This window comes from Nycticebus coucang, chromosome 6 (genome assembly GCF_027406575.1).
Source record: "Nycticebus coucang isolate mNycCou1 chromosome 6, mNycCou1.pri, whole genome shotgun sequence".
Lineage (NCBI taxonomy): Eukaryota > Metazoa > Chordata > Mammalia > Primates > Lorisidae > Nycticebus > Nycticebus coucang.
In genome coordinates, this window is record NC_069785.1 from 135,290,514 (window position 1) to 135,303,887 (window position 13,374).

Consider the following 13,374-nt stretch of genomic DNA (forward strand, 5'->3'; position numbering starts at 1 on the left):
CTGTTAGTCTCCTTGTTCTTGCAGTTACTGAGAAATGTTCGTTAAAATTGCCAACTCGGGTTGTGGATTTATCATCATCTTTTTTTAAGTAGTTCTTTCTGCTGTGTATTTTGAAGCTGTGTTGTTTGTTGCATGCCAATTTTATTTATAATTTATTGTGTACTAATATATATCAGCCTGTTAATTTGACACTTCTATCGTTGTGAAAGCATTTTCTTTGTTTTCAGTAATACCTTTTTCCTAAGGTCTACTTTAATGTTAAAATAGATAAAATAGCCTTCTGTGGTTGGTATGTATATGGTTTCAGCTTTTTTCACCCTTCCATTTTCTTTACAACATCAAAAGAACATTTTGATGTTCTTATATTTCAAGTACAATCTCCTAGGGTGTGGTTCTTGCTTTTAAAACTTAGTTCTTTTAGTCTTTGTATGTTAATTGGAAGTTTCAGTTGATTTATACTCTTTTAATTGATGGAATTCACATGACATAAAATTTGCTCCTTTAAAAGTGTACAATTCTGGGTGGCACCTGTGGCTCAAGGAGTAGGGCGCCAGTCCCATATGCTGGAGGTGGTGGGTTCAAAGCCAGCCCTGGCCAAAAAAAAAAAAGAAGTGTACAATCCTATGGTTTTTAATATATTCATGAAGTTATACAACAACCGCAATTATATAATTTTAGAAAATTTCCAAAGAATTTCTTATTTGTTAATAGAATGACATGTCTCTCTTCTTCCTGGCAGCCATGGGGAACAACTTACACACTTCTGTCTCTATGGACATGGCTGTTCTGTTTTATATACTTACATACATACATACATGTGATAGCCTGGATCAGCACTTCATCCTTTCTTGATGCCTGAATAATAATTTGTAGTAGATGTATATAATATAATAATATTTTCCTACTTTGTTCTTCAGTTGATGAGTGTCTGGATTATTTCTACTTTTTGGCTGTTATGAATAATACTGCTGTGAACATTTGTGTACAGGTGCCTGGTGGACATATATTTTTATTTCTGATAGATAAAAACTAGGAGTAGGAATCCTGGTAATTATTACAGAATTATATGGTAATTCTGTGTTTAACATTTTGAGAAAGTGCCCAAGTTTACCACAGTGGTTGCCCCATTTTTGATTCCTTCCAGCAATGAATGAGGTTTTAATTTTTTTTATATCTTTGCCAAGTAGTCTGCTTTTGAAAAGACTAACAATAATCTTGGATTTAAGTTTACCATCTTGATTTTTTAAATTTGGTTCATTTTTTTCTTTGTTCTTTTATTCTTTTCTTGGATTAAGTATGTTCTATTTTTTCAAAATTTTCTCCTCTATCAGCATTTTAGTTATATAATTACTTTTTTAGTGCAAGGGAAGATTTCAACATACTTAGTTTATTTCCAGTCTTCCCTAAATTGAAACTATTTTTTTTTTGCAGTTTTTGGCCAGGGCTGGGTTTGAACCCGCCACGTCTGGCATATGGGCCTGGCACCTACTACTTTGAGCCACAGGCACCACCCTAAATTGAAACTTTTTTCACTTCTCACCCAATAGAGAAATCCTAAACTTTTAGACATCTAATCAGTTTTTATCCTTCAGGTTGGTTTTTTTTTTTTTTTTTTTTTGGTGTATCAACACACAACATTTTTTCTACTTTTTGCCTTTTGTTGTTCTTTTCTTTGCGTTTTTGTAGTTTTGGAATCAGCTTTTTCCAGTCAGAAGAACTTTCTTTACTATTTCTTTTATTACAGGTCTGTTGGTGTTAAATTCTTTTAGCTTTTTTTTTTAGAATTTTTAAAGTTTAATGGAGTTCAAATCAGCGTGTCTGCTTCATTTCAACTCCTTCACTGCCAAACCCGGGGGCAGAGGCTGCTTCAGTTTCTTGGCTTTCTCTTTGTCTGTGATAACCAAGGTATAAAGGTATCTGCTGCATTGAACTTTAAACTTTATCCTTATTTTTCTTTCTTTTTTTTTTCCATCTAAAAAATATTTTATTTACATGTGCCTTTTACAAGAAACTGATTAAACTGAAAAAAACAATGAAGTAAAAGTTTACAGCTCAAATCATCTTTATATGCTGCAATAAATTTAAAGATACTAGGTGATAATTAAAAATATTTACCCTTCCCTAATTTATGGCAGCATATTTTTATCCATAGCCATCAGGTATATTTTTAAACACATTATGGAAATGACATGACTTAAAGGATATAAAGAAAAAAAATCAGAAATTGATTCAGTTGTACATTTGAAAAAATAATAATTAAATTAAAGAATATATGACTTAAAAATCAATGCAATGGCTCTTTAATTCCCAATCTCTGTATCATGTAGGTTCTGGGCCCCTGGGTCCACCTTTTTCTTTGGTAACTGGATTAATATCATCTGGAAATTTTTCCAGTGGTTCCTTCTCTAAATGAGAATCTTCAGGCTCATCAAAACAACCTTCTGGTACTGTTGGCTTCTTAAGTGATTGTTTGATGAGTCCTGACTTTTCTCTTGGAGAACTTGTTTTCCTCAAAGAATGAAATAGAAGGGGTGATCTTGGGTGGCCAAGGCGCTGCTAAGCAACCCAGGGAGACTCGATGAGGACATGGCGCCAGCGCTGCAGCCAATCCTTATTTTTCTTGATCTTCACAGACTTGGCATCCTTTCGCCTGGCTATGAGTAGAAATTCCACGATTTCCCCAATTTTTCCAGGCATGATGAGGCTTGCGGGGAGGGCGTGGACCCTCAGAGCAAGCAGCGAGAGAAGGAAGGAAAGGAGCTTTTTTTTTGGTAAATAATTTATTTTTCTTTTTAAATGGATAGTTTTGTGAGGTAGAAGATTCTAGGTTGAAAATATTTTTTCCTTTTAGTACATTCAGGATTCATTCCATTTTGTTATTGTTTCCATTGAAATGTCCTCTCATGTAGTTGTTACTGCTTCCATGGGCTAACGTGAGTCTCTTGCCTTAGCTTCCTGAGTAGCTGGGACTACAGGCTCCGGCCATGATTCTGGGCCAGTTTTTCTATTTTTAGCAGAGATAGGATCTGGCTCTTGCTCAGGCTGGTCTCAATCCACCTGCCTTGGCCTCCCAGAGTGCTGTGGTTATAGGTGTGAGCCACCGAGCCTTTGTGTGCATGTAGTTGTTAATTCACTGGTTTCAGATTGGTACTGAGTACATGTGATAATATTTTTTTTCATTCTTGTGATACTTAGGACAGTATTCTCTAAATCCCTCCAGGTTGCTATAAAAGATGCAGAATCTCTGTCTTTTTTTATAGTATTCCATTGGGTGTGTGTTTATATATTATATACCACAATTTATTAATCCTTTCAGGTGTTGAACAACCCAAGCACTTGGGTTCTTGGACATCTTTGTGATTGTGAAGTGTGCTGCTATAAACATTGGAGTACAGATTTTCTCATGGTAGAATGCCTTTTTTTTTTACCTAGTAATGGCATTGAAGGATCAAATGATAGGTCTCCTTTCAGTTCTTTGAGGACTCTCCACACTTGTTTCCGCAGAGGCTGCCCTGGACTGCAGTCCTACCAAAGGAGGGTGTGTCTCCTCCCTCTGCAGCCAGGCCAGCATCTGCTGCTTTGGGTCTTTGTGATGTGGGCTGTTCTCACTGGTGTTAGGTAATATCTCAGAGTGGTTTTGATTTGTATTTCTCTGATGATTAGGGATGATGAGCATTTTTCATGTCTTTGTTGGTCATTTGTCCTCCTGGGAAAAGTTTCTGTTTCTGTTTATTTCTCTTGCCCAGTTTTTAATGGGGCTGTTTGCTCTTCCCTTGTTGATTTTTCTTGAGTTCTTTGTGGATTCTGGTTATTAGCCCTTTGTTGGATTTGTAGCATGCAAGTATCTTCTCCCATTCTGAATGTTGTCTCTTTTGCTTTGTTCATTATATCTGTAGCTGTGCAGAAACTTTTTCACTTGATCAGGTCCCTTTTACTTATTTTCGTTGTTGCCGTGATTCCCAGTGGAATCTTCCTCATGAATTCTTTCCCTAGGCCGATAAGATTAAGAGTCTTTCTTACACTGTCTTTTAGTGGTTTTATAATTTCATGTCTTATATTTAAATCTTTTATCCATTGTGAGTTAATTTTTAAGTGGTGAGAGGTGTGAGGCCAGTTTCAGTCTTTTATTTATTTATTTATTTTTTGGTAGAGACAGAGTCTCACTTTACCGCCTTCAGTAGAGTGCCATGATGTCACAGGACTCACAGTTTCAGTCTTTTACATGTGTCTTTTATCAGTTCTCTCAGTGTAATTAATTGAATAGGTAATCTTCTCCCCAGTGTATGCTTTTGTTTTTTTAGTCAAAGATCGGATGGACATACAAGGCTGGCTTCATCTCTAGATTGTTTTGTTCCATAGGTCTGACTTTATTTTTATGCCAATATCATGCTGTTTTGATCACTGTAGCTTTGTAGTGTATGAAGTCTGGTGAAGTGATGCCTCCAGATTTGTTTTTGTTTTGTTGAATTACTTTGGCTATTTGTGTTTTTTTCATGTTCCATATGAAACATAGAACTTCTTTTTAAGATCTTGAAAGTATGACATTGGTGTTTCAAGGGGCACTGCAAGGCATCTGTAGATTGCTTTGGGAAGTATAGACCCTTTCCCTTCTTCATTGTCTCTCTTCTCTGAGTCATCCAGGGGTGGGGAGCTTACAGTCTTAAGGAAACTTGTGGCTCTCTTGATCCTGAAGTGTGGCCTTTTGACTGAATCCTAATTTTATATCACAGTTCCTTTCATTAAAAAGGGTAGGGTAGGGAAAGATGAAGCTTTTCTTGCCTCCTTTGGGTGCTTAAGAAATAATGATCTTGAATTCATAAAACCAGAAGGCTACAGGTTCCCTTTTCCCCTCTGTGCACTTCAGTGTGGGTGTGAGTATTTTCTCCCTCCCTCCCTTCCTTTTTTTTTCTTTCTTTTTTCTTCTGTTTCTTTCTCTTTTTTTTGAGACAGAGTCTTTCTCTCTTTCTCTATGGTAGAGTGCAGTGGCATTAACATAGCTTACTGTAGCCTTCAACTCCTGGGCTCAAGCCGTCCTCCTGCCTGAGCCTCCCAGTTAACTGGGACTACAGGGGTGTGCCACCATGCCTGGTTAATTTCTTCTACTTTCTGTAGAGATGAGGTCTTGCTCTTACCCTGGTCAGACATCAAGCAGTCCTGCCTTAGCCTCCTGGAGTGCTGGGATTGTAGGTTGTATCCACTATGCCTGGCCCACTGTGGATACTTTCTACTAAACTATCTTCTAGTTTACTAACCCTCTTTAAGCTATATCTGTTGTTCTATTAAACCTATTTAGCGAGTTCTTAGTTTCAAATGTTTTTCAGACTGAACATTTGATTGTTTTTTCCATATAGTTTTAATTTTAATTTTGATTTTTTTTTTTTTTTTTTTGAGACAGAGTCTCATTATGTCGCCCTCAGTAGAGTACGATGGTGTCACAGCTCACAGCAACCTTAAACTCTTGGACTTCAGCGATTCTCTTGTCTCAGTCTCCCAAGTAGTTGGGACTACAGGTGCCCACCACAATGCCTGGCTTTTTTGTGGTTGCAGTTGTTATTGTTGATTTTAGCTGGCTCTGGCCGGGTTTGAACCTGCCAGCCTTGTTGTATGTGGTTGGCACCCTACCAACTGAGCTACAGATGCCACCCTTTTCATTTTAATTTCGTTGAACATATTAAGAAAAATGAATTTAGCAATTTTGATAAAAATGTAACTGAATTCTTCTTACCAGCTTGTGTAGCTATCTCTCTTCTTCCTGTACTTTGTTCCAGGCAAGTAATTGCTTTTGATCTATCTCATCTTGGGGAAGCTTGTATTTCTTTAGAGTTTAGGCTAATTGGTTACTCTGAGACCTCAGTTTTCTGTTGTGTACTAGAAAAGTTACAATTTTGTAGATTATCTTTCTTTTCTTCTTGATAGTCTAGGAATAATGCTTTTTATAGGTTTTTCCATCATAAGCAAATGCATCATACCCATTTTAAAGTCTTTCTGATAATTCTAAAATCTGAATTAAATGTGTGCTTCTCTATTTTAACTCTTTTCCTCAAATTTTATTTTTTCTTGGCCTTTAAAGTTCACTTTAATATGAGGGTGCGCATGTTTAGGTTATATTGTTTTCATTTCTAAGGTAAAGTTTCATGTAGATTTTTTTGGCTCTTGTTGTTGCCCTTTCATGCAGGCACATTAGGTGAGATCTGCCAGTCACCCTCCCTTCTCCCTCCCACTTCCCCCTCACTACACTATACTTGTGTTGTTTTTGTGTGTGTGAGCTTGTAGTTGTTTATATTTTGTTTTCATATTAATATTGAAGATATTGGATATTTTTAAAACATGTCTCATAATATGTTTATTGGATACTAGATTATGCAGATAAACCTTTGTAGAGTCTAGAGAATTCTTTCTCCAAATAGAGTTACTTTTTCTTCTAGCATTTCTGATCTTGTCAAGGTTTAGCTTTAGGGTTTATTAGAGTTTGTCTATTGCTCTTTTGTCCTTACTCTGAGGGCATGGAGTTTTTGAATTTCAGGTGAGAACCCAGGGATTTTTTTTTTTTTTTTTGTAGAGACAGAGTCTCATTTTGTCACCCTCGGTAGAGTGCTGTGGCATCACAGTTCACAGCAACCTCCAACTCCTGAGTTTAGGCGATTTTCTTGCCTCAGCCTCCCAAGTAGCTGGGTCTACAGGCGCCTGCCACAACGCCTGGCTATTTTTTGGTTGCAGTTTGGCCGGGGCCAGGTTTTAACCCATCACCCTCGGCATATGAGGCCAGTGCCCTACCCACTGAGCCACAGGCGCTACCCGAGAACCCAGGGATTTTTTTCAGAGCTCCTCTGTCCTGGAAGTGCTTGCTTGCTTTTGTCTCCCCATCGTATTGGACTGCTGAAGTATCTACTTGGCTCTTTAGTTGCTTTGTTTTAAGTTCCTTGGCTTCTCCTCCTACATATTGATAAGATTAGAAATCAGCTACTCGGGCGGCGCCTGTGGCTCGTCGGTGGGGCGCCGGCCCCATATGCCGGGGGTGGCGGGTTCAAACCCGACCCCGGCCAAACTGCAACCAAAAAATAGCCGGGTGTTGTGGTGGGCGCCTGTAGTCCCAGCTACTCGGGAGGCTGAGGCAAGAGAATCGCTTAAGCCCAGGAGTTGGAGGTTGCTGTGAGCTGTGTGAGGCCACGGCACTCTACCAAGGGCCATAAAGTGAGACTCTGTCTCTACAAAAAAAAAAAAGAGAAATCAGCTACTGATTTGAGGGGAAGCATTTTCATCTAGATTTTTTGGCTCTTGCTCTCCAGGTTTTTTGGGGGAGAGTTCACCCTTTGAAGCCCATCTGCGTTGGTCGGTTTGACCTCCAACCCCTGCCCTATCAGCTCACTTGATTATAATATTATACATGGGCTTTATTTCTCATCATTGACTTGAACATTCTGTTACACAAAAGGAATGATTAAATGTGGAATTTGCTTCTCTTAAAGTTCGTAGCCTTAGAAGACTCACCTGTCTTAGTTCCTTTTCCATGCCTTCCGACAAGCAGTTTTAAATGTTTTGCTCAGGCCAGGTGCGGTGGCTCAGACCTGTAATCCTAGCACTTTGGGAGGCCAAGGAGGAGGTTGGATAGCCTGAGGAAAGCGAGACCCTCCACCTCCTGTTAAAAAATAGAAAAACTAGCTGGACATGGTGGCGGCCGCCTCTAGTCCCAGCTGCTTGGGAGGCTGAGACAAGAGGACCACTTTGAGCAAGAGTTTGAGCCTATGTGGAGCTGTGACACCACAGCACTCTACCTAGGGAGATGGATCAAGAATTCTGTTTCAAAAAAAAAAAAAAGTGTTTTGTTCAGCATTCATAGATGTTCTCACTGGAGGTGTTTGATGCACGCTATTCTGTTAATTCTCACCACAAATACCGTATCTCGTCTTTGTTCTGGAATTTTACTAATGTTTCACGCAGTTCTTTAAGTATTGACGGAGAGTAAATGATTGCTGTTGCAAATCTTTTCAAGGTTCAAATTGCGTTGAAGAGATAACATCGGTTTTTATATAATACTTACTAGGGATTATAAAGGTTAACTAGTTATACACATCAGTTTTACCTTCTGGAATAAAAGCAAGTGTTTGGTGTATCAGAGAAGATCCTTGAAAGCTAGAGTATAAATGAAGGACCTATGCTAGCCACTGAAGTTCTTGTCCTAAACTTCAAATCTGAGATACAATTTTTCTGTTCCTTGATTTGTATTAATTGGAAAGCTGTCATAGTAATGGAAATTCTTATCAGAGCCTCTCATACTTTGATCTCTAGGAAGATGAAGTCCTCAGTACATTCTGAAGAAGAGGATTTTGTTCCAGAGCTGCATAGAAGCGTTCACCCTCGAGAGCGACCTGACTGGGAAGAAACACTGAGTGCAATGGTAAACCAGCTTTGTCTGTTTAGTATGTTACACTTAACATAAGGAAAAGGGACTGAAGAAGCATTGCGGGGAAAAGTACCATTTTTTTTTTGTTTTGTTTATTTATTCAGGAAATAGTCATTGGGCTAATACTTTATTCTAGGTACTGTTGTAAGCTGTGTGGGCACAGTAGCAGGGTTTCACCGTGTTAAGACACAGTATGAAAGGATAGTGGCTCATTATATAAGATAGTCACAGAGGGCCGCTGCCAGAAGGAGAGATTTGACTAGAGACCTGAAGGGTGTGGGGGTCGAATGGTGTGTTTCTTTGGGAACACATCACTTTAGGCAGTGGAAGACCAATTAAAGACTATGGCATAGGGTTAAAAAGCAAGCTGGAGGGAACATCAATAAGATCGTATGGCTGAAATGGAATGATCCAGGGGTAGAATAGAAGAGGTGAGGTCAGAGTAGTAATTTGGGTGGGCGGAGAATGGATTGTGTAGTTTCTTGTGGCCCATTGATAAGGACTTTGGCTTTTTTTTTTTTCTTTTTAAAGGAAATACACACACACACACACACACACACACGCACGCATATATATATATATTTTTTGGCTGGGGCTGGGCTTGAACCCGCCACCTCCAGCATATGGGGCCGGCACCCTACTCTTTTGAGCCACAGGTGCCGCCCAAGGATTTTGGCTTTTTATGCTGAGCGAGAATGATACTATTTGAGGATTTTTGGCTGAGAAATGACATGATCTGGCTTAAAATTTTAAGGAAAGTTTCAGATTCTCTGAGTAAAAGGAGTTAAAAAATGAAATAAGGAGACTAGTTAGAAGGGTATTTTAATACGTGAACAGTGATGGTAGCTTGAGCCAGTGTGGCCACAAATGTGAAGAAGTGGCCAGAGTCCAGATACAGTTTTACAGACCATTTCTGCCAGTGAATGGGATACGGAGTGTGAGATGAAGGTTGGTCGAAGATGACGTCAGGTTTTTGGCCTGATCAACCTGAAGAATGGAATTTATATTTACTGAGGTGCTGGAAAAGCAGTTTTTGTTGGGGGTAGGTGGGAAAATTAGCAGTGTAGTTTTCCACACAGTAAATTTAAGACATCCATTTAGTTTATTAAAACTTTTTGTGATTTTGTAATATTTGCCTTTAAACATGTTACTATATTATAATCACTTCCAGTTGAAGGTTACACAGAAGATCCTGAATTGTACAATTAAATGGAGTTTATAGTATGGAAATTTACTTTGCCCTTCCACTGTGATCTGAAAAACCCTGCTGGACCTTTCATTTGAGCTCAAAATATACATTCATTACAAAGTTGTATGGGAAAGGAAAACTCGCTTCTTCTTTCGCTGTTTAATATCTTTGGAAGTATGTATAGATCCTAAGAATGTGATTCTAATAATACTAGTTACCTCAAAATGATTTTACACCAAAGTTTCTCAGATAAACCATGTTTTGCCTTGTAATTTTAAGTTAAATTCTTTAAGAACTATCAAGTCTGCAGCAAAAATTAATTACCAAAGGTTCAGTAATAAGAGGTTGAAAATATGCCCACCTAAAGTCTTTTCTGCTCCACATGTTTTTCACCAAAATTGGTTACAGTGTATCTTCAGAAGTTTCACTTCAGATGGTATTGAATTAATGTTTGCTGAAGTTATTTGAGAATGTTCTTGTCCATAGTCCTCCCATGCACACTATTCTTTGAGGCTAATTCTTCAAACACTTCCAACTCAACATCGACTCCTCTTTAACAGTTGAGCAGTAACGGTTCCTTTTGTTGACTCATCAAGAGTCAAGGAAAAGCACTTGAAAAAATTGACTATTAATTTTAATCCCAATGTCGTCATGTCTTTAACAACTGTTCTCACCAGCAGGCATAAACCTCTTCATTTTCTCTGGACACATTTATTTGGCTGCTGCAGTCAAATGTTATTTAATAGATTGATCATTGGAAAATGGCTTGTTTTTGCTTGGCTAATTAATGAGCAACTCAGAAATTTAGTTAGGTTGAAATTTTCTTAATATTTTTATTTTTGTGGAGAATTTCTGCATGATGATATTTCTGTTTTATAATGTCTAGATTTAAGTGTTACTTTCCTGGGAGAAAATAAGGATATTGTGATTTACATAGTTTGGTAACGTTGATGTATAGTCTCTTTTTCCACAGCTATAGTGTAACAATGTTTTTTGACATTCTTCTGTGCCTCAAAAGTATGACATTCAGAGTCATCTTACCTCTTATTTTTATGTTATGTGTATTTGTATGGGGGCAAGACATGATTGCAAGGGGGACTTTACCTAACAATTGCAATCAGTGTAACCTGGCTTATTGTACCCTCAATGAATCCCCAACAATAAAAAAGAAAAAACAAAAAAAAAACAAAAAAAAACTGTGATACAGCAATCCTTGTGATACTTGGAATGCTGTTCTTTTATTATTGGAGACTGTACTCTGTAGTGTACTGTGCAGCAGCGTTGTTGGTGAGAGCACCACATGTGGTCTTCTCTGCGCCTTCTCATATTATGGAAACAGCTGTAAATAATATATAAATGAATGAGTGAGACTGTCTTCCCATAAAACTTTTTATCTTATGAACACAGGTATTTGAATTCCGTGTAATTTTTCCATACTATTAGGTGGTCTAGGGGATATAATCATGATTCTCATAAAAATATAGAATAAATACAAGCCAAAAGATACTTAACTCATTAATTTTTATTTATTTATTTATTTATTTTTATTAAATCGTAGCTGTGTACATTAGTATGATCATGGGGCACCATACACTTGGTTCATAGATTGTTTGACACATTTTCATCATCACTCATTAATTAATGAAGGAGCCAGTCAGTTGTTAAAATACTTTTCTAGATCAATCATGCTAAAATGTACGCAAATAGATGCAAAACTGGCAAAATTGTTCAGTTCCACTGGACATAATTTGTGATTCTCTGAACAGGGATTATTTGCATTACTATCAGTTTTTTATCTAAAAAACCAAAGTCCTTCCTTCTTTGATTATTTTGCTGCAGTCACATTGGCCTTGTCAATTTCTCAAACACGTCTTAGCATTCTCCCAGTCTGTCTTCCTTCTAGAAATTTCTATGCTAACATCATTTGCAAGTTTGCTCCCTCACTTCCTGTAGGTCTTTTCACATATTTTTAAGTGCTGGTTTTATTTACCACTTTATGTGAACTGATAACTCTGCCCTCTTTTACTCTGCTTAAGTTTTCTCCATTGCAGTTGCAGGTGCTGAGTATTTGCACTGTTACTGTCTCTTTTCCACGTGGACTCCTGACGTTCCTGTGTGCTCCTTTCTCCCCTGTGCCTGGCCACAGTAAATTCTCAGTAAACATTTGTTGAATAAATGAAATTGTCATTCTTTGGTCACATTGAACTATTTATTTTTCTTTGAAAAGGTCCTGACTTTTCCTGCTTCTTTATCTAATTTGTTGGACATCAGTATTAGTATGGACGTTTGCTTTTTTCTCCTCATTTTGAGACTGTTGGTATATTTTTCTTAGGTTATTACAAGTGGCCCTTTGTGCTTGGGCCAGTTCCCCCTCTATTGCCTACTTTCTAAAGAGTAGGTGGATTATGTATTCTTGAATAATCTTTTTTTTTTTTTTAGAGTATGCAGCATTTTAAAATTTTTATAAAATAGATAATTTCATATTACATAGAAAGCAAGTCTACTCATTGTTGATAACATTTTAGAAATATTTTCTATAAAAAGTTTAGGATTTGACTGAGAATGAATCCATTATAACATGATTTCTATAGGTACAGTTTTCCCATCCTTTTCCCCATTCTTACTAATTTCGAGAAATTTTAATACAGAAAAATACAAAAAAAAAGGACAAGATATCCATATACCACAATCCAGAATCAACTAGTATCTTTATATATACTTGCAGTCTTTTTTTTTTTTTTTTTTTGTAGAGACAGAGTCTCACTTTATGGCCCTCGGTAGAGTGCCGTGGCCTCACACAGCTCACAGCAACCTCCAACTCCGGGGCTTAAGCGATTCTCTTGCCTCAGCCTCCCGAGTAGCTGGGACTACAGGCGCCCGCCACAACGCCCGGCTATTTTTTTTTTTTTGGTTGCAGTTTGGCCGGGCCTGGGCTTGAACCCGCCACCCTCGGTATATGGGGCCGGCGCCCCACCGACCGAGCCACAGGCGCCGCCCATACTTGCAGTCTTTTTAAAGAGAAATGAATATTTACATAAAAAGTTCCGGAAAGGCTATGTTAACCACTGTGATAAAAATGTGTCAAATGGTTTATGAAGTGAGTGTATGATGCCCCATAATCATATCATTGTATACAGTTATGATTTAATAAAAAAAAATAAAAATAAAAAAAAAAAGAATAAAAAAGTGGGAAAGTAAGGTTATAAAGTTAGTGAGCTAAAGAACATAGAAGTTAAAATTAAAGCAGTGAAAAAAATGCTATAATTAAATTTGATGCTGCTGCTGTGAAGAATCAGGAAAGAAATCATTGAAATACTCAGAGGAAAATAAAAGTTTTCAGAGAAAAAAAAAAAAAAAAAAAAAGCTGAAGTCCCCTTTAACCAATACCTACCTCACCTCCCACACTCAACTCCCTTCACTTCTCTCCTCCTCACAGTGACCATAATTGTCTGTATCCTTCCAATTCATTCCAAAAACATTTATATACATATATGTGCCCATTACCAGTATATAGCACTGAATTTGGCGAGGGAAGTTTTAATTAGAATTTACAAAAAAATCATTGTACTGTATGTGTCATGCTGCAACTTGATTCCCCTCAACATGATTTTTCAGATCTGTTAATAAATGTTGATAACATTTGTTGTATTTGACAGACATACAGTATTCTGTCAAGAATTCTCCATTTTGTTCCATTTCTGTCTACTACAAATCAGGCTGTTATTAATATCCTGGTACGTATTTCCTGAGCATACATACTCATGAGCAGAATTGCCAAGCAGTT

General features: G+C 37.6%; 1 protein-coding gene across 6 annotated transcripts in view; it reads left to right on the forward strand.

Moving 5' to 3' along the window:
- ARHGAP32 (Rho GTPase activating protein 32) overlaps positions 1-13,374 on the forward strand; it is a 263,606-nt gene that overhangs the window by 88,014 nt on the left and 162,218 nt on the right. For all 6 annotated transcript variants that reach the window (XM_053594093.1, XM_053594099.1, XM_053594100.1 and 3 more), the window contains exon 2: positions 8,287-8,395. In XM_053594093.1, the coding sequence (XP_053450068.1) occupies positions 8,291-8,395 (105 nt within the window). In that variant the 5' untranslated portion in view covers positions 8,287-8,290. The remainder of the gene's footprint in view (positions 1-8,286; positions 8,396-13,374) is intronic.